The following is a 20,817-nucleotide window of genomic DNA, read 5'->3' on the forward strand; positions in this document are numbered from 1 at the left end:
TAGTGTCCCCTATATCATCTCACTATCGGTTCAACTAACCGATTGATATAGGTGAGAACCTTTCTACTCAAGGATGCTATTATACTTAGTTTATTTGGTACCAATACAAGTAAGTATAATAACAAAAAACAAATGTCTTTATTTATATGAGAATATGATACAACAAGTCTATAATATAATCATCAAATGATTGATTATAGGACTCTAACTAACACTCTCTGACTTATGTTCTCTTGAATAAATTGTAAAGATTGATTTTTTTACTTCAGTGGTTAATTTATTTTTATAAATATATAAATTCAAAGAAATGAGATAGTATTGGCCGAGGATAATTACTTATGTCTGACAAAATGTTAAATTTAAATAGAAATTCAAGGACCGATATATATATATATATATATATATATATATATATATATATATATATATATATATATATATATATATATATATATATATATATATATATATATATATATATATATATATATATATATATATATATATATTCTTTCTAAATACCAACTCTATGTCAAAATATATATATCCTCAAATATGTTATGATTCCTTATTAGTCATGAATAGAAATTCAAGGACCGATATATATATATATTTGTATCTTCTGAATACTAACTCTATGTCAAAATATATATATCCTCAAATATGTTGTGATTTCTTACTAGCCATATACCATGAATCAAGGTAAATACAGCAGGGTGACAAGCTCATCAAACTAGTAGTCCCTCGGTACTGGAGCCTGAACACTAACAGTATTTGTCAATAAGTGGATATCTCCTGTCACATCTGCAACCATCTAAGTCTCCTCCCCAATAGGTTGATAAGCTAAAAATGCATATGCTCTAGTGTCTTCTCCAAGTTACCTTATTAATTAATCGAAAAGTACGACAGACGATTCAAAAGTCTAATATCTTTTAATTATAAATTTTATTTAGAAAAAAAATATCTATAAATATATTATAACTAAGTATTAAACTGTAAATATCTAAAAGACAACTATCACTGTAACATAACCCAGGTTACTTTAATGATTAATAGATTTCTACTAGAGGAGTCACAGTGTATGCAACAAACCGTGATGTAGAATTGTATACTTTTGACGTATGTAAAATCTCCTATGTGCTTTTTTGCAGTCATACAGTTTGCTTAATGCCAAATAGCACCTTGTCTACAATATTTGGAGTCTTTTTATTAACTTTTCACATTACAAATTGCAGACATGCCCGAATTACCAGGAAAACAAGATTTACCTGGAACAGATTAACATGTCAAAATAACAATTTTGATTTGAAAGTGCCTTGTTTAAAGTACTGAATGGTAACATCTTGGACGGAGCAAAGGGTTACAAACAGAACCGGTCAAATTAATTAAATCAAAATCGGATCAATTAAATTTTTTAAGACAGATTGAACCAACCAAATTTTATCATAAAAAATGAATAAATCAAACCAATAAAAAATTAATTAATTTTGTCAATTATGGAATAAACCAAACTTTATGGCAATCGACTCGTACTGCACATCAGTCCACTACTATTAGCTGGAGCTAGAATTGAAGCGGGTGATTTTTAAGATTTTTTTTTAAAACAAATCTATTTAGATATACTAGTCAACTGATATCAGTCCACTAGTACCGATTTATTTTATTTAATTAGTTTAACTAAAATTTAAATTTAAAAAATAAAACAACTGAAAAGACCGATATAATCAAGATTGTTTAAAACATTCAATTAAATGTTCAGATAAACCCAACATACGGTTTAACTCCCGAGCCCAATTTTATAATGTTCGAACTTATTTAAAAAGGTAACGTGTCAAACCAATCAAACCTAAAATAAATTAAGTCTTTAAATAATTGTATAAGTTTTACTTAATTTCTTTTTTATAAACTTAAACTTGATTCATTTAAATATTATCAAACTCTAAATCCGAATTTATTTGATTATTTACATTTTTTATATTTTAACTTTATTGGATTAGATATTAAGTTTGATAATATAAATTTATTTGTTTACTTTAAAAATATATTTATTTACCAAATTAATAATAATTTTCTTGATGAACATGATTCCCGAATATTATTCATAAATATTGTTCACGAACGTTAACGAGTTAACATTTATGTGTCAAACTTATTTGTTTAATTAAATGAGTTGTTCAAACATTTTCATTTAATCAATCTGGTATATATTGATCGAACATAAATAAATTCTTACCAAACCAAATACTATATTTGTTCATGAACATTCGATTCATTTACAACCCTAACCCACCTTTCCAATTCAATCAATTCAGTTCTTTATTTCGATTTAACTAAAATTTTGATCAAGACGAATTGGTTTCCTATGATTCTAGAAATTTCGATAACAACATTCCGCCCATGAATTTGTTACCAAAATTACAAGAGTAAAACTTTAAAAGCTGAAATTTTCAATCATCGTTTCAAAATGGCTGCAGCAATAAAAACACACTGAAGGTGGATACCAAATAATGTAAAGGAGTGAGCGTTGCCTCAAACAGCCACCAACCGTATAGATGGAGTTGAAGTAATTTTGATGAGATGAAAAAGAAATTTATCCAGTGGATTGACAGATGCGAACTGGTCGATGAGGTTTTGGAGCTGCAATAAATAGAATATCAGTGAGCATCAGTATGATAACGTCAATAGGAGAGAGTGATCTGAATAAGTAATGATTTTAACAACAAAAGGAAGCAGGGAGGACAATTTGTTGCCTATAAAAATCATGATACCAAATAGTGAAAGATATACTGAATGTTAGATGTGAAAAAGAAATAATGAATCTTCTGATAATCTCAAACAACAAACAAGTTCATAGATCAGTTAATTAGATAGGAAATGACTATCAGATATTGCATCCAATTCCGCTAACATGAGGTCCAGTGTTCCAGGATTTCAATTATAGCATTGATAAATACAGATAAAATTATTCAAAAAATAAATGGGTTCACATAATATATAATGATTGATTGATGCAACAAAGTTGACTGTCAAGAGATTCAAATAAATCATATATGGACAATATTAAATAAGAAAAGTATATTGGTGGGAGTTACCATTTGGATTTCCTTGTTCATAGAAACATCTAAAAAGAGCAACAGCCTCATCTGCCATAACTCCTCCTTTACATTCAAAGCCCTTGCCCGGTAAAGCACCTCTACGAGTAAAGAGAACTATGAGCTTGGCTCAAAAAAACTTGAAAATGATTTACACTAAAATAAAGGGGGAAACATGAAAATAATGGCTACGAAATATTCATGGAAGGTAAATTATAGAGAAATAGACACAGATTCATCAATGAGCATTAAGACATGCTTAATTACTTCAATGACCTCTTCAACAAGCCAAGAAATATAAACCCGATACATACTACATAGATGAGAAATTTAACTGCACCATGCATTTTTTCCTTGTTTGTTTTGTTAAATTCTCATATCTCTATGTCCAAAGAAGCTTCAAACCATTGGGATGGCAGAACACAGATGAGAAGTCTAAGAAAATTACTTTTTCATCAAAAATAAGAAAAGAGCATAAGCAAGGGCTCAAAACAAAAGAAAGCACTAGGCAGACTTGTAATTAACTTTGCAAGTTCCTCTTGCCCTCTATACAAGATATATAGAATTGTCATGGAGTTCGACCATATGATGTTTAAATTTCATTGTTTCTTTAAGGGGGAAAAGGATCAATTTAAAAGTAAACCTTGGCAATTTCTTAGCGATCTCATGAAGGGATAAAATAGATCCACAGCCTCCGAACTTGTCATTAGCACAGCCATAAAATACTTTCCTTATGCCTATATGAAAGCCATTAAGAGGAACAAATAACAGACCAGTAACTGAAAGTACAAAAATCCAAACAGGGTATCTTTAGCGAACCAAGAATGGACAAGGCTGTTGCACACATGATGCATGGTTCACAGGTAACATAAAGATCGCATTCCGACAATCTATCTGCAACTTCCAATTGATTAAAACCAATCTTTTGCCACTCTTCAAGCAAAGTATCGATAGCTTCCATTTCTGCATGTCTAGTAGCCTGAATATACAAGGGAAAAACACCGGCATCAACGTTCATCCAATTAAACAGCCTAATTTACAAGGCATATGAAAATATTTTAAGCCTTTAGCCATGTTGAGGTGGACAAGTGAAATATGTCTAATGGCAATTAACTAATCATTGCAAGGATGGAACATAACACTGACAAACTTTGCAGGATAAGAACAAACTATTTGTTTCATTTCCCTACGGATAAACAATTCCAGTGAGGAATACATGACTAGCATAGAAGAGTGGCAAGTATATAGGAAAGCATCTATTAGAAGAATCCTAAAAAATAGAATTGGACTAATACTTTTTCTCCATTTTCTTTAGCAAAAAAAAAAGAGTAGGAAAATAAAGATAAAGAAACCATATTCTGCTAGAGTTATTCTATGTATTACATCCATTCGATTTGGGTGAAAATTTTGTTTTCAATAATATAGGACAGTCCGATGCAAGAAGCCCTGTCGAAAAGTCGATTGTATGCAGCCGTACTTGCTTTGCAAAAAGTTGTTTCCGAGACTCGAACTCTGACCTCTAGATCACATGACAATAATTTTACTGTTGCGCCAAAGTTTCCCTTCTTCATAAATAATAGAGCTCGATTCATCCTTGAAAAAAAAAATTCAAATCTACTTTTTCATTTATGGTAGAGTTTTCCTAGTTACTTTGGAGTAAGGAAAGAGGTAGAGAAATTTAAAATTTAAAATTATATATATATATATATATATATATATATATATATATAGAGAGAGAGAGAGAGAGAGAGAGAGAGAGAGAGAGAGTTGATATGCTCCCTAACTCTCGTTGCATGACTATGCAGTGCTCCGTCAAATTTTTTTTATTTTCACTGTAGCAGTGCCTCGTCAACATTAAAAAAAAGCCTAAACTATTTTCCACACTGTAGCAGCTACGATTTCGTAGCTGCTACAATATGGTTAGACCACAAACCAAAACGTAGTAGCAGCTATGAAATCGTAGCTACTATGTATCAAGACCAGAGCGTTGTAGTAGCTACGATTTTGTAACTGTTGTATAACATGGTTAACACTAGAATGTTGTAGCGGCTACGATTTCGTAGCTGCTATAATGTGGTTAGACTAGAGCATTATAACCGCTACAAAATCATAGCTACTAACAACGTGGTAGGACCACAAACAAGAACGTTATAGTAGTTACAGTTCCGTAGCTGCTACAACACTGTATCTGCTAATTCTGACGGGGCGCTGCTATAGTAGAAAAATTAAAAAAATAGTGACGAAGGACTGCTACAGTGAAAATCGAGCACAGTCGCAATCAGGGAGCATATCATCTCTCTCTCTCTCTCTCTCTCTATATATATATATATAAATATATATATATAATAGAGAGAGAGCTGATATGCTCCCCAACTCTCGTTACATGACTATGCACGATTTTCACTGTAGCAGTGCTCCATCAAATTTTTTTTATTTTTCTACTGTAGCAGTGCCTCGTCAGCATTAAAAAAAAACTAAACTATTTTTCACGCTGTAGCAACTACGATTTCGTTCCTCCCTCTAAAAGTAACATTGAAAACTCTACTTCTTACTTTCCCACTAAGGAAACTAAAATAAGAAAAATATTTTTCAATCCTTTTCATATATAAGTTTATTCTCTATCCTCTTTTTTTCCTAACTGTTTCCTTTCATAGAAGAAAACAAAACCTAAAAGAATATGAAATTGATCAGCAAAGTATGCAAACAAGTTTGGTTCATTTTGTTACACTTGGCTATTAAAAACCATGAGTAGACTTCTAAGCGATGTAAAACAAGTAGAAATATTGATTACTACAAATACTGTCTGTCACTTTCTTTAAAAACCTACTCAATGAAACTATTTTTCACAAGTACACAACTAATTTAATGATTTATGGGAATCCAAGACCCAATGTAAGATCTTTGTCCATGCCAACAAACAATTTCTCGGTAGAATCAAGCTTCTCCTAGTAAGATGATTCTAATTCTTTTCTAAAATAAATCTTCACAACATAAAATCTAACGAGGGTGAAAGATCCAATCAGGAACTAAATTGGTAGCCATATGATGTCGACTCAACATTTATCATATGATCTATGCTATGATATGTTTGAGATACTTAGATTTTGTAAAGAGCATTTATTTGCCCAAAGAATTCAAAAGTAGTGACTAACTGACTTTAATTTCACATCCATAAGGCAAAATTTTCTTCTCCGATGCTGCTATTAGTATAACTAAAAAAAATGCCACTATTTATCCAGCTTCTACATATTTCGCTTTATCTTGGGCAGAAGTAAAAATAGGAAGAGGATGTGTGTTTCTGATTGACAAATAAATTGACATGGAATGTAAATAATGCGAAAGCATAGATTAACCTCTTACACATCAAGATCTACATGATCAGAAGTGAAGGTATCAATTAGGTAGCAAATGGAATTCACTAAATTAGTTAATTACACGTGTTAAAGATGTGAAGGGTGAATCATTGTACATTTTAATTAGTGTTCATATATCAGCAATTGAGGGTTATCCTTGAAAGGGGGAGGGAGCAAATGTAGCAATTTTTTATTAAGTTGAACAACAGGAAGTAACTACTAAAGTTTCAAAACAAATTAACTTGTAATCCTTGAAAGGATATGCCACACGTATGATACTACAAACAGTAAGAGGCTTGTAAGAACTCTAGGTAATGGATGTAGCTTCTGGAACACTTGTGGCACCTTTTAACTCAAATAAAATTTGAAAGGACGTGAAACTACATAGCAGATTTGAGTTACAGTTTCAGTAAATGTAGCAAGCTAGTGACATCAATCAGAGAAAAAGAAAACAAAAGAAAAGGAGTAGAATAGATCTGAGACATACATTCCTTGTTGCGGAGGTATGGTTGCTACCTGAAGAGATAACTTCTCCATCCTTCACTACAACACACCTAATGGAACAAAAATTCTAAATAACAGAACAGGGTGCCTAAAACAACTGGTATTCCAAGTAAATGTTATCATGGTTATGATGTTACATTGCAACTTGTCATCAAATATTGAGATGATAAAATTGGAATACATCCAAAAGTATCCAAGGAACAACAATAGTACTCAACATCAGACTATCCAGAAATTGGAAAACATACACAAATGTATCCAAGGAACAACAATTATAGTCAACATCAGCTGCCTTAAAATATAAACATGTGGCTGTACAGAAAAGAAGTGTAAAGGTGTAACAAGAAAAACCCCTACAATCACAAAAGCTTCTAGAATCATGCCTTATTTACATTAACAATTGCACCCTCCCTTAATACATTCTGAGCTCCAGAAAACAAGTCTAACAAACCAAACACAGTTTGACACAATTAAAAAACACACAACGCCACCTTAACAATTAAAAGCAGAGTTATCCTTCATATATGATGACAAGACTCCACCTAGTGGGATAAGACTTGGTTGTTATTGTATATGATGACAATGATCTAGTTTGGACACTAGCCTTAAATGCTATTAGAAAAAATGACTAGAGAACAAAATGGAACTTCAAATGCATGATCTTTTTAAGTGACAAACAATTCATCAACAATAATTAGTAGAGTTTCCTAAGGAACACTCCAAGTAAAAATGCCCAGAGGACTTATTGGATATCTAACATAATTATGACATAAATCACTACTAAGAAAGGGAAATGATAATTGATAACAAGATGAACCGTCCACTGAGTCAAAAGAATTAAAAGGTAAACAAACATCACACAGAGAAACACTATACTTACCCAACTGGAACTTCTAGCTTTTCCAGTGCAAGCCTAGCCTGATGAATTAAGAACCAAAAAAATTAGCATCATATTTGTAGTATGAGAAAAAGTAAGCCTATAAGATATAGCAAAAAATATCCAGTCACTCAAAATAGCACTTAAGTCTTTCTTGTGGTGTTTTTGCCAGAGTGAGAGGACCGGAAAATGGATGAATGAATGAGCCGATGGATATTGTTTAATCTATTCTTCCACTCATTCATTGAGATAAATGAATGAATGGAATGACTAGTTTATTCCTCCATCAATTCACCCATTCAGTTGAAGTAAAAATTGAAGGATAACTAAAATTGAAATAATCATAATAATAATAGCCTCCTCTCCATAGCTCCTTTCTGGTGTTCTCTCATTTCATCCAACCAACTTCCAAATACTCCCAACTCTCTTTCAATTTGTAAACATAAACATTTAATTAGTTTGAGAATAATTTGTGCGGCCTTGTGGCATATGATGTAATCTGGAAACTAATCAATGATTAACAATTAAAACAATAAGGTAAGACCATTCCACTGTGGTTGAATTTCATGCAGCCACATGCATCAAATAAATTTCTGGGCTGCAACAAAATAAGTTCTGGAAAATATAGAAAACACAACTCTATCAAGCATGTAGCAACTTATTAGTTTTAGGCTCTGCTTGTTTTGTGTAACATGTTTTCTTAGGAAATATTATTCATTTTCCAGTCTTTGGTACAATGTAATAGATAGTCAAAGAAAATATGGAAATTTTGGCGGCAAATGAGTTTATCTCAAAATGAGTGGAAATCATTTTCCTCCCCCAATGGGCAACCCTCTGCTCTAATTAGTAAACCTTATCCGCATTCCACTCTCTACCATTGTCTGTGAGGCCTCCACTCTCATCCTTGAATCATTTGAAGCCGTACATGAGCCTTCCACCAACTAATCTTATCCTTCATGTAAATAAGTGGCTAAATAGTGTTTCATTTATCCTTCCACTTGTTTCCTGTGAGAATTGTTAAATATTGTTCCAAGGATGTTTAAATATTGTTTAATCATACTTCTACTTTTTTACTTAAAGGATATGGTTGAGTGACGATATATGTGACCTGCATGACTCGTCCGGTCGTGCTCAGCTCACTTAGTTGGAACACCTATATCATTCATACCCACCCAATCGTGCTTGCCTAATCTGCCTAAATCGAGTGGCCCTTCCTTGTCATTCAACCCACTCGGTAACCCACCTCTTAGACCAACAGTCAACCCACCTGATTGGACTCATCAAACTAGCTGACGCAACTAATCTAGCTTACTCAACCCATTCAAGGTAAACAGGCTCTTAGCCATCTCCAACATAGACAAATCCCTCCTCTGCCCTTCACCCTCATCCGTGAGTCCACCCTTATTAGAAAAAGGGGAAAATATTTCATCTATGTGTGAAACAAACGATGTGTTAAGTGTGACTTCAAAACACATACGAAGACTATGTGCGCAAAGAAAAATGATAGAAATGTAATAAACTAGGAGAATATAAGGATAAATACATTGCATGAATCGAAAATCTAACTTGTCTTCTTGATATTATTTAAGGACCTTAGAGGTTTTAGACAATGTGAAATGAAGAAATCAACCAATGTTGTCGACAAAGTCAAGTATTGTTAATGGTTGTTGATTATAAGATGAAATCAAATAAAATAAAATTGAGGGTAAAAAGATATGTAAAAAAATAATATAATATAAACCTCCTATGTCCACCCAAAGTGAGTGTACTGGAAGTTAATAAATCAGAATCTTTAAACTTCAACTTATTCAAGCTGATTCATCCATTCTTCCAACCTAAGAGATGAAAGAATGGGTACATGAGTTCATGTGTCCTCTCATTCATCCATACTTCGACTTATCCATCCAATCAACCATCTAGTGGTGAAATTTTTTTGGAGCTATGGGCTTCATCAGGTTATGTTATGTTGGCTTGAGATGCATTCATGTTCAGAAAAGGAATGAGGTGCAAACACACGTTCAAGTACAAAACTATATTTGTTGGTGCGACTAAAATGTATCATATTAGTTATCCATTAATGGGGATATTGTATCAGCATGGGCAAATGTTACTATTTCATGTTGACAAGGTTTCAAATGGCATCAACCAAGACATGGTCAATCGTGGCTGACATCGTCCAAAGCCAACAAAGACAAGAAGATTCTCTTGCCACACCTCACACTTTGATTCCAATAATCAATGGGTAAAAGGAGCAAAGAGGGGAAGAGTAGAAGCACCAATAAATGGTAATTGGCCCAAATAGGAAGATTTTCTTTCCATGGCTAATACTTCAATTGTGTGGCATTCATAGGGGAAGGAGATGAAACACTAACAAGTGAGGGGAAGGGAAGCAAAAATGCACCAACCGGAGCACAAGCAATAGCAAAGAAGAGTGCAAAGAAGAGTAATAAAAACATCAGACAAACCAAGATATATCCATATCTTGTACCTATACCTGTTCAAATTTCAAATGTTTACAAGGTTATGTTTATGGACATGAGAAGAAATTAATTCAAATATTAGATATCTTGGAAGAACTATTTAATATGTAATTATAAAATTATAAGATTAAGCTTAGTAGCATGCTATAAGAATCAATGCTCTCAATACACTCATTTTGATATTAGAAAGGTATATTCGTTAATTGAAATGCTTCTTATATTTTTGTAATTTATTGATTTTATAATTCGTCTAGGCTTATATTTTGTAGTAAACAATACTTCGTGGTAAACAAGCTAAATAAAAGGAAATTATAGAACCAAAAATAATTAGTGTTCATCTAGTTGTGCTTTAAAGAGAGACCAAGCATGCCAATTGTCGACACGACAAGGTACTGAAAATGTCATGTTCCGATTAACAATTGAAACTTTGACACCTAGCAATACTTTAAACCTTGGATACAAGAAAATGAAGCATAAAAAGTGAAATTTATGTTGAACAACTAAATTGACATCAATGCAAACACTCATTCACATGACAGCAGGTTAAAGCACTATATATAGAACATAACCTAGTAGGTATACAATCTTGATAATTGTATCCACACAAGAACTTATAGAGAAAGAAACAATCATAGAGTTCATGACTTTAATAATACAATAAAGAATGAACTAATCATGACAACATTAGGGCCATTGCTCACAAGATAAATAGAAGGACAATCAAATTTCATCTTATGAAACATAATTTTCATGCAGGGGAAGTGTGATGGCAAGCTAGAAACAGAATTTTTATTTCATACACCTGATCCACATTCAAACTTATGTCTTGAACATATATATATATATATATATATATATATATATATATATATATATATATAGGGTCATATTTTCCTTTCTCGCAATGATCAACTAACCTGCAATTTCTTGGAAAGAAAATGTAAAAGATAAACAAGGATATAATAGATCTCAAAAGGAAACAATATATGAGCAATTTCAAATTACATCTCAGAAAGATGAATTTTTTAAAGAATTAAGATAACCTGCTCAAGGGCAAGCTCCATAAATCTCAGTTCAGCTAGGGAATGTCCAGTTTCCTGTGCCATCTAACAGTAAAACGTGGCATTGTAATTCACAGAAAACTAAATTTAAAAAAACTTCAATAACCTTTAACTTAAGCAAGGAAAATATTCTAAAATCCCACTGACCTAAAACATTCTTGCTGAAATATAATTTAGATGCATAGGCAACATAATTTGCTTGAAATATGAACTGTGCAATCAAACAACTCATAGTATATTTTAATATATGAACTTTGCCTGAAAAGAGCCTACATAACAAATGATCCTCCCTATCTGAATCACATAACAACTAAGTCACCCTGAATTGACTAGCCTGGACCATCTTAATCACTCAAACCATCATGCCCAACCCGTCCAATATGCATGACACCTGAATTGACCAACTAAATATTGGTCCACCTAACCCAACTAGATTAATTGGCTCGCCTAGACCGCCCAACCCATTCAGACCATTTGCCGCCTGAGTCACCCAACCTAATTGGCCCACTTAGCTCAGCCCCAAAACGTCCAGCTCATTTGGACCGTCTAAGCCAACTAACATGCTAAGCCCAATCAGAATGTCCAACCCAATTGGATCGTGCATGCCATTTGACTTGCTAGCCTGCCCAACCTACCCCAAGGACTCACTAGTTTCGAGCTCACAAGTTTAGTGCTAGGACTTGAGGATAAGGTTTGATGCTCATGAGTTGGTTAGGAGGGTCACTGAGGCTTTAGGATCAAAGATGGGTATTGTTTGTGAGAATAATGGGTGAATATTTAATGTAGCAATAAAAATAACTAAACTCGTTGAAAAAAATATATATTATAAGAACGAAAGAGGATTCGAAAAAGGGATCCTACCCCTTTTAATAGACCAATTATTTGTAAAAAATGACTTGATTGCTAAAAAAAACTAGGAAACTTTCTAAATAAAAATGACTTTCTTTTAAGACTTCCAAATTCTAGAATTTTCTATACTCCACTATGACTATGACATCCTCCTTTATCAAAAAGAACTCGACTATGTCAATTAGGGGAACAAAATGATTTGTCAAGTCTTGGGATGCCAAGTATAGGTACAAAATAAGTGATCAAGAGGTGCCTTAATAGGAGATGGTTCTAACACCTCTTGTTGGATCTTAGCGAATAAGTCAAGCTGTATAGTAGTTCCTCTTTTGTGATCCATGTGTCTTCTATGTTTGGGAGTACTTTCTAGTGGACTAAGTATTTTTATGCGTCCATGAGAAACTCGTACTATCTATGTGTCAATGAACCTCTCAATTATAGATTGGCACTGACAAAGGAGGAAGACGCCATAGCAAAAGTACCACATGTGAGCAAATCAAAAGATAAAAAAAGGATCTCATTATAAAATATCGGACCCTCTATACTGAAAAATAAACAAATATTTAATTTATGTGGTACCTCAATGATATAAGCAATAGGACCGATTTTCTCACATTATGAAAAGCACTAGTGGGGCAAGAACACTGTTTCTTGTGGGAGTTTTTAAAACCCGCTTAATGTGGATGTAGATAACAATGTAATCTCCTCTATTGTATTACTTTTGTCTAGGAAATACATCTTTATGAATTTCCTAAAGATCATTACTCAATGAAAATTTTAAATTAATATCAATATATATATCTCAAATATGCTTAGAAAAGATCTAAGTTGACTCGAAAAGGTGGAAAGTGATAGGTAAGAAAATAACTAGTCATAAAACTAAACTAGCTAGGTGACAAGCTTTAGACCCATAGATGGCTTCAAATGGATTTTACCCACAAAATGATTTATAAAATTGTTATAAGCAAACTCAACAATGGGTAAAATAGAATCCACCCAAGCAGAATATAATTAATACCCTCAGTTTGACCATTGGTTTGAGTATAAAATGCAAATAAAAATTTAAAACGTCCTAAAAAGTTTCTATGGTCTTTTAAGCATAGCAAACAAATTTGATATTTTCACACATACCTCTATACATTTCTAATTCCTCATGAGACATGGAAAAATAAATGATGAATTTTGTATCCTTAAATTGTTCTTTAAGGAGATTGTTTGATATAGGTAATTTTTGCAATCAAACAATCTCCTTAAAGAACAATTTAAGGATACAAAATTCATCATTTATTTTTCCATGTCTCATGAGGAATTAGGAGTGTATAGAAGCATGTGTTTTGTTTGGTTATCTTAGTTGTCTGGCACATATGGCATTGTGATACAACTATATAGTTAGGTCTCATTTTAAAGATGATCAATAAAACTTGTCCAAAATCTGGGCGGGTATTGTCGAAAACATATCATGAGATCCTAGCTCATAATTCTAATATTAAAAAGTCCCTATGTAATGTTAGATGTCTTCCCTTAAATAGATCACCGTCCTTAATTACAAAACCAACCAAGTTATGATGATTTCCATCTCGAATGTCTAGAATCTCAAAGTCATAACTTGTAAGGTACTCATTGTTTAGGCATTCAAATTCTATCACAATAGTTTTCATCTTGTGCAGTGTGGCTACAACTCGATTCAATTCGGCTTGTTATCTTTCCTTAATTGGAGTTTTAAGATAAAAGTGTACTCTTGGAGGAACTCAGCTCATCTAACATGTTTGGAGATCAATTTTGTTTGTGATTAGATATAACTAAGTGCCTTATAGTCAAAGTGCAATATAAATTTGTTTGATAATAAGTAGCATGACCAAGGCATCAATGCCTTAGAGCTTAGATAATAGCATAAAATTCTTTATCACATGTGGAATGACATGTTGATTCTTATTGAATTTCTTGCTAAAGAAGGCAATGGTGTGCCCTTCTTGCTAAAGTACCTCTAATTTCTATCCTAAATGCATCACATGCACCCTCACTTTAAAACCAGAATGTCTAAGGAACACCCTAACGACAAAGACAGAAGACTTAGTCATCCTTTCTTTAATTTATTGAATGTTAAGACCCAACTTAAACTGCCAAAGGTCCTATTAAAATGCTTATAAAAGGTCACAAAGACGTGAAACATTTTAGCCTCTTGAAAGATATGGGGTTTTGTTCAATCCTTGATTGCTCTAATTTTGTCAAGATATTTTGAAATGTCCTTTGCGGAAATAATAAACCCAAGGAAGAAAATCTGAGTTTATAAGAAGAAGCACTTCTTAAGGTTGACAAATAGCTACTCAGTCTGAAGGATCTCAAGAACTAAACGGATGTGTTTGAGGTTGGTGTTATATACTTTATAGTAAATCAAGATGTTATCAAAATACAGTATTAAAAAAAAATTATATACAATTTTAGAACTTGATTCATTTTACCATGAATGTGCTTAGGGCATCTGAGAGCCTAAAGGTATAACTATCTATTCATATAATCTATTCTGTATTTTAAAAGCAATTTTTCACTCATCACCTACTCTAATATGAATTTTGATGATGCCCGCTATGTGGGTCAATCTTAGAGAACCATTTGGCTTCATCCATCAAGTCGAGTATGTCATCAAATCACATTAGGTTCCTTTTGACAATGATTTTGTTGATAGAATTACAGTTAATGCACATTCTCCAATAGTTATCCTTTTTATGTTAGTAATGCAAGAACGTCACAAGGGCTCATATTTTCTCTAATAAAGTCTTTCTGTCCTTCGATTTTTCTATTTAGTTCAATAACTTTAGGAGATACATGTCTTAATGTGGAAGGTTTGACAAATATAATCGTCAAATAAAGAAATTCTAAAGAGGTATCTTATGAATTACCACCTTATTGAAGTGTGCAACAAGGTGGTAATTCATAAGATACCTCTTTAGAAGTTGTATAAAATACTTATCTAAGATTTTCTTTACCTTAGTGGATGGTCTTCTAGTGAGATATTGGTCCAGCCTTAAGGTCCTAGGCTACTAAAGCTACTACCACTTCTGAGTCCTTTTCCTTTTTTATTTTAATTGAGACTATGTAAGAAAATAAAGGGACTACCTCGAAGGTTGGACGGAAGGCTAGGCGGACCAAGGTCTTGGTTCAACTAGGTTAGGCTGGACTAGTAGCAAATTGACATTTTGTCCACTGTATTTAAAGACGTAGGTATTTTTTTCTCTAGTAGTGAGTTGCATTTTCTCCCTAGTGAGTTGTGTAGAGGTTGTAAAGCCAACGTCTACCAAGGATGATATGAGCAATGTTCATGGGGAGGATACCGAACTAAATTTTATCAGTAAGGGTTCATCTCAATAGGGATCAAGAACCTCTACATGACTGAGAGGGAAGGTTGATCTTCCCACATTATATGGATTCAAGTGATAGAGACTCGACTGAGGTTTTGCATGGGTTGGATTCTAAAAATTGTTTTTGTGGAAACTATATTAATGGAACTTTTACTATCTATGACAAGTTTGCATGCTCTATTTTTGCACTTTACAAAAGTATGGAAAATACTAACATGCTTCCATGTATCATCAATCATGTGGATAGGATGAGTAACAATACATAGAGTCCTATAGTTTCTCCCTCACCTCCTTTAATTTATAGGATTTTGTTTTGGGGCTCAATTTAGTTAGCATTTCCCAAAGCTAGAGAGTACTTCATGTCCAAGATCATGCTCAAGTTCTATGGATAAGACTCTACATGAGCATTTCAATGTTGTGTGACCCTTGTTGTGATAATTATAACATTATATGTTTAGGTTCATGCTAGAATTAGGATAAAATTTCTCAATCCTTCTTTGGCTTTGAGGGTTGGCCTCTATTGTTGGATGACAATTCAAGGATGGGTTGGGTTAACAAATTGTTTGGATTGAGGTGTCCTCCTATAAGATGGTGTAGTTCTAGCAAATAGAATCCATCGGTATGTAGAGACTTTAATAATTTGCTCAAGTTTCATAGCCATACGGTTGAGTTCTTCTAATGAGTCAAAGAAAATAATTTGTCATCAATAAAGTGAAGAAGGACAACTCTAGGGCCTTGTCTAGCTTTGTTGTGCATATAGTGTTCCTCAACTATACTTAGGTATTCCGTTATACTTAAGGATGACTGTTTCAAATTTATTTACTTACTTTAATCTCTAAAGTGTATAGGCACTTTTTTTTGTTATTCTTCCTTTCGTTTTATTTTATTTCATTTTGATTGGCCTGAATGCTTTCTCAAAAAAAATTAGGATTTCTAGTGAGAATTTTGGGTACATTGAGTTCATTCAATAGAATCATGTCTACTAATTAAAGAAAAACATTAACCTTGATTAACTAGCCGAGGAATGCATTTGGATCATACCTATTATAAAAGGTCAGGGTGTCCACCTTAACATATTCAGTTGATGTCTCTTTTTCTTGCTTAAGCTTGTGTCGATGGTGGTATTCAAAAAGATAATCGTCATCATCTCTAGTTATGGATCAAGGGTCATGATACAAATTACATCTAGGTGAAATTCATAGATGCATGTTTTTTGATAGATATAATATTAGACTTTTTTTCTTTAACAATATCACCTAATTTGCTAGTAACTCATTCTTTAAATTTTTCTTAGTCCACTTGAGCTCTTAGGGTTTTAAGCATGTTTTCAAAATTGCGGCATCTGGTTTAAAGAATCTCATACCTATTATTTCTCTCTCGTAATGGAATTCAACAGTCCTGTTGAGAGTTGACAAATAAGAAAATTTATAAAATTTGTAACGCTAGTACACTGAGAGTACAGATAAAGAACTAAGGTGATTTGTTCAAGGATAATTTAAAATGTATGACAAGAAACCAAAGCTAAACGACCTTCCTCCCTTTTTGTGGTAAGGAAAGAAAACTAGGTTTTGTGAGAAAAAAAATAGGTAAATGAAAAAAGTCAACGAGCAACTAGAACTAAATAGAAGTAATTTTCAAATGGGGAATGGTGTTACCAGGGTAATGCGAGTCTATTATATTATGTTGTTAAGGTTTGTCGATCCAGTGTCTCCAGGGAGGCAATTAACGTCCGGGAGGTGCGCCGGGCGTCGTCGATCGGCTGCCAGGTGTCCGTGATGTATCGCGGGAGGTTGAAGGAGGCGGCAGCCCGTCTGTGCTGGTTTCCGGTGCTTGCAGGGAAGGAATAAACTGTGGCGACGAAGTGAGCGGTGTTGCTGGTATACGAAGGCGACCAGGTCGGTGGCTTCGTTAGGCGGAAGGGTGGCAGGAAGTCGGGTGGCTCTGTAGATCGGAGGACTCCGATTCGTGGCGCCCGGTCGTGGACGACCGCGGGGAGGTGGCGCAGACAGCGGCGGCTCTTGGCAGCGGCGTGCGGGAAGAAATAGGAACGAGCCTTAGGAGGTGCTTGGTTCGGGTAAGGGAATAGGAAAAGATATGGGATTGATTGCAAATATTAATGAAATGGGAATAATACCCATACCCCTCATATTAGTGGGGAATGGCCCATTCTTCTATTTAGAGGAATGAATCCGTGGGTCCCACCTTCATTTCCCCAAACCAAGCACAGGTTTCATTCCATTCCCATTCCAAACCCCCCAAACAAGCACCCCTTAAATCTGTCAGGGGCTGTTACAACACTAACTGGGCGAGTCAAAATCAGGGCCTGACTTAAAAGAGAAAAGAGATGCTATAATTTTTTTTTTTAAGTAACATATAATTTAAATAGAGTTTAATAATAAAATTCAAAAAATAATATATTTTATTTAAAATATGATGAACTCCCTACAAAATATATTTCTTAAGATTATTCAAAAAATACAACACCATTCAAAATATATTTCCTAAATTTCTCCAAAAAGTGTAGTCCCTACAAATATAAAAACAAAACAAGTATTAAATAATCATTGAAAAAATCTAGATCTTCTAACATTTTGGGAAGCAAAATCATCAATAAAGTCTTCCAAATCAAGTTTTTCTAACACCTCATTTTCAATGCATGAAATTGCCAAGTCATTTAATCTTTCTTGAGACATAGTTAAACGCAAGTACGATTTTATCAATTTTAGTTTAAAAAACTTCTTTCTGCTGATGCTACAGTAATGAGTATGGTTAACAAAACTCTATAACTTGTCATTATATTTTAGAGCAACTTGAAGATTATCACAACACTCATGCAATCTATTATCATTCATTGAAAGAAAATTTTTAGGATTGAATAAAAAATCAAAAATGTTTTCAAAGATTTCTAATTGTTCAAATCTACTTTTTAAAGAGGAAATAGCAATATCAACAACAACAATAAAATAATTAATTCTAAAAGATTCCTCAACAGATTATGAAATCACTTCATGATAATTTTCATCAAATTATTTCTTTCTATGAGTTGTACGTTTTTGAGAAAAAATAGGATCAATTTCCATTTAAGATGTAATCTCTTTCACTAATGTCATAGCAGATTGGAAACCTTCCCCCATCTTTCAAAATAAGAAATCAATCCTCTCAAAATCTTTATTGCAATATCAATTTGCATATCTTTAAATTGTAATTTTTTATTAATCAATTCAACTTTTTTTCAAAATGTTATGCAATATAGTCATGCCCAACAAAAATTCAAAACTTTCAAGTTCATGTGTTACTAAAGATTCGGCCTCACTCCTAGTCTTAGCATCTTCACTAACTTTCGATAATTTATATAAAGCTTCTTTTATCTCATTTGGCTGGGTTATTATGGTTGTGATACTATTAACATGACTTTCTCATCTTATTGTTGGCAATGACTTTGGAGTTAATTGATGAACATGATCTTGTAAAATCTTCCACCTTTTTGTAGAACTAGCAAATAAAGTATACATGCGTTACACAACTCCAAAAAATGACACAGCCTTAACACAAGATTTTGTCATATCACAAATTGTTAAATTAAGAGAATGACAAGCGCATGACATATAAAATGCTCTTGGATTTATTTCAAGAAATCCTTTTTGTACACCTTGATTTTTACCTTTCATATTAGAATTATTATCATAACATTGCCCCCTCACATTATCAATATCAAGTCTAAGGGTTTTCTAAAACAGATTGTAATTCATTAAAAAGTCCTAATCCAAATGTATCATCAAATTTTAAAAACTCTATAAAATACTCATTTACCTTTATAGGACAAGTTAAGACATTCACGCATCGAATTATCAAAGTCATTTGCTCATGGTGACTTGCATCTGAAGTACAATCAAGTATCACTGAAAAATATTTTGCCTCTTTTATTTTTTCAATTATAGTACTTCTAACTTTAGAACCTAATATAAAAATCAACTCATTTTGAATCTTATGACTAGGTAATGATAATGAATCTCATTATTTTGAATGCGTCTAAAATGCTCTTGCATTACCCAATCAAATTCTGCAATTAATTTAAGTAGCCCCAAAAAGTTACCATTACTACTTTGGTAAATTTTTTCATTGTCCCCACGAAAAGTCAAATTATGTTTAGCAAGACATTTCACAATAGAAATAATCCTAGCTAAAACAAATTTCCAATGTTCTTTCTCTTTCTTAATTTACACTTGGATCTCTTTGTAAATTGGTTCATTCTTTTTCAATCTAATTTCCAAATCAATCCAAGTTCTCATGTTAGTAATATGCTCAATACCATTCTCATGTTGTCTAAGTCTATCACTTAAACGTTTCCAATCATTCAGACCTTCATTTGCCAACAAACTTTTATTTTTCACTGATTTAAACAATTTGCAACAAAAACAATATACTTTGTTTGCATCTTTCGAGTATACAAGCCATTTTCTATCTTGATTCTCTCCATTTGGTAATTTTCTTGTGTAATAAGAATATGAAAAATGTCTCGAAAGCTCATCTACAGTGAACTTAAGATTACTTTCTCTTATAGGACCTTTCTCTACCAAAATATCTCTTGTTTTATTATCAATGTTATCCCAAGATCTTGGATCATGTATATCCAAAACATGACCAATTTTTCTCTAACTCATTTTCATTCTCAATTATATTACCAACTTCTACATTCAAATCATTATCATCATTTTCTCTCAATTCTTCTTGCTCATTCATTGTATGATTATTGTCATCATTTTCTATCAATTCTTTCTGCTCATTGATTGCATAATTATTAAGTTCTTCCTGATTACTGAGTTGTTGCTCATTTATTGCATAATCATCTAGTTCTTCTTGATTACTTAGTTGTTGCTCATCTATTGCATAATCATCTAGTTCTTGATTTTTTTTCTTATAATTCATCAATTGAATCTTCGATTGAAGAGCTAGTTTTAAAAACTTTATGAAGAGCACCTTTCTGAGTTTTAATAATCATTTCTACTCTTTTTCTTTTATTTATTTTCTGACTCACATATAGATATTTCTTTGAAAACATGCTTGTAATACAAATTTTAAGTGTAAAAATAAAACACACAAAACTAGCAACAAAGCTAGCAAGTAGCAGCGAAATAAAGATAAGTAGTGAAAATAATAGTAAAAGAGCAACAAAACCTGATTTGTGCTTGAAGCAATCGATAGATGTCACTTTTACAATAATTTTCAGTTGAACCATAGATCTAAGGCA

The 20,817-nt window shown here is 32.8% G+C and overlaps 1 protein-coding gene across 2 annotated transcripts; it reads right to left on the reverse strand.

Annotated features, from left to right (window-relative positions):
- Positions 1-2,292: 2,292 nt before the first annotated feature.
- LOC121984327 (tRNA-specific adenosine deaminase TAD2-like) lies at positions 2,293-17,816 on the reverse strand. Of its 2 annotated transcripts, none has more exons than XM_042537206.1 (8): positions 17,225-17,816; positions 11,350-11,403; positions 7,830-7,867; positions 6,933-6,999; positions 3,912-4,071; positions 3,736-3,829; positions 3,093-3,193; positions 2,293-2,637 (listed from the first exon to the last, which is right to left on the reverse strand). In XM_042537206.1, the coding sequence occupies exons 2-8, from the start codon at positions 11,368-11,370 to the stop codon at positions 2,591-2,593; spliced, it is 528 nt and encodes a 175-aa protein (XP_042393140.1). In that variant the 5' UTR covers positions 11,371-11,403; positions 17,225-17,816; the 3' UTR covers positions 2,293-2,590. The 2 variants fall into 2 exon arrangements, with proteins under 2 accessions (XP_042393140.1, XP_042393139.1); XM_042537205.1 differs by having other exon boundaries at positions 11,350-11,412.
- Between the last annotated feature and the right edge of the window lie 3,001 nt (positions 17,817-20,817).

The sequence above is a fragment of the Zingiber officinale genome, chromosome 5B (genome assembly GCF_018446385.1).
Source record: "Zingiber officinale cultivar Zhangliang chromosome 5B, Zo_v1.1, whole genome shotgun sequence".
Lineage (NCBI taxonomy): Eukaryota > Viridiplantae > Streptophyta > Magnoliopsida > Zingiberales > Zingiberaceae > Zingiber > Zingiber officinale.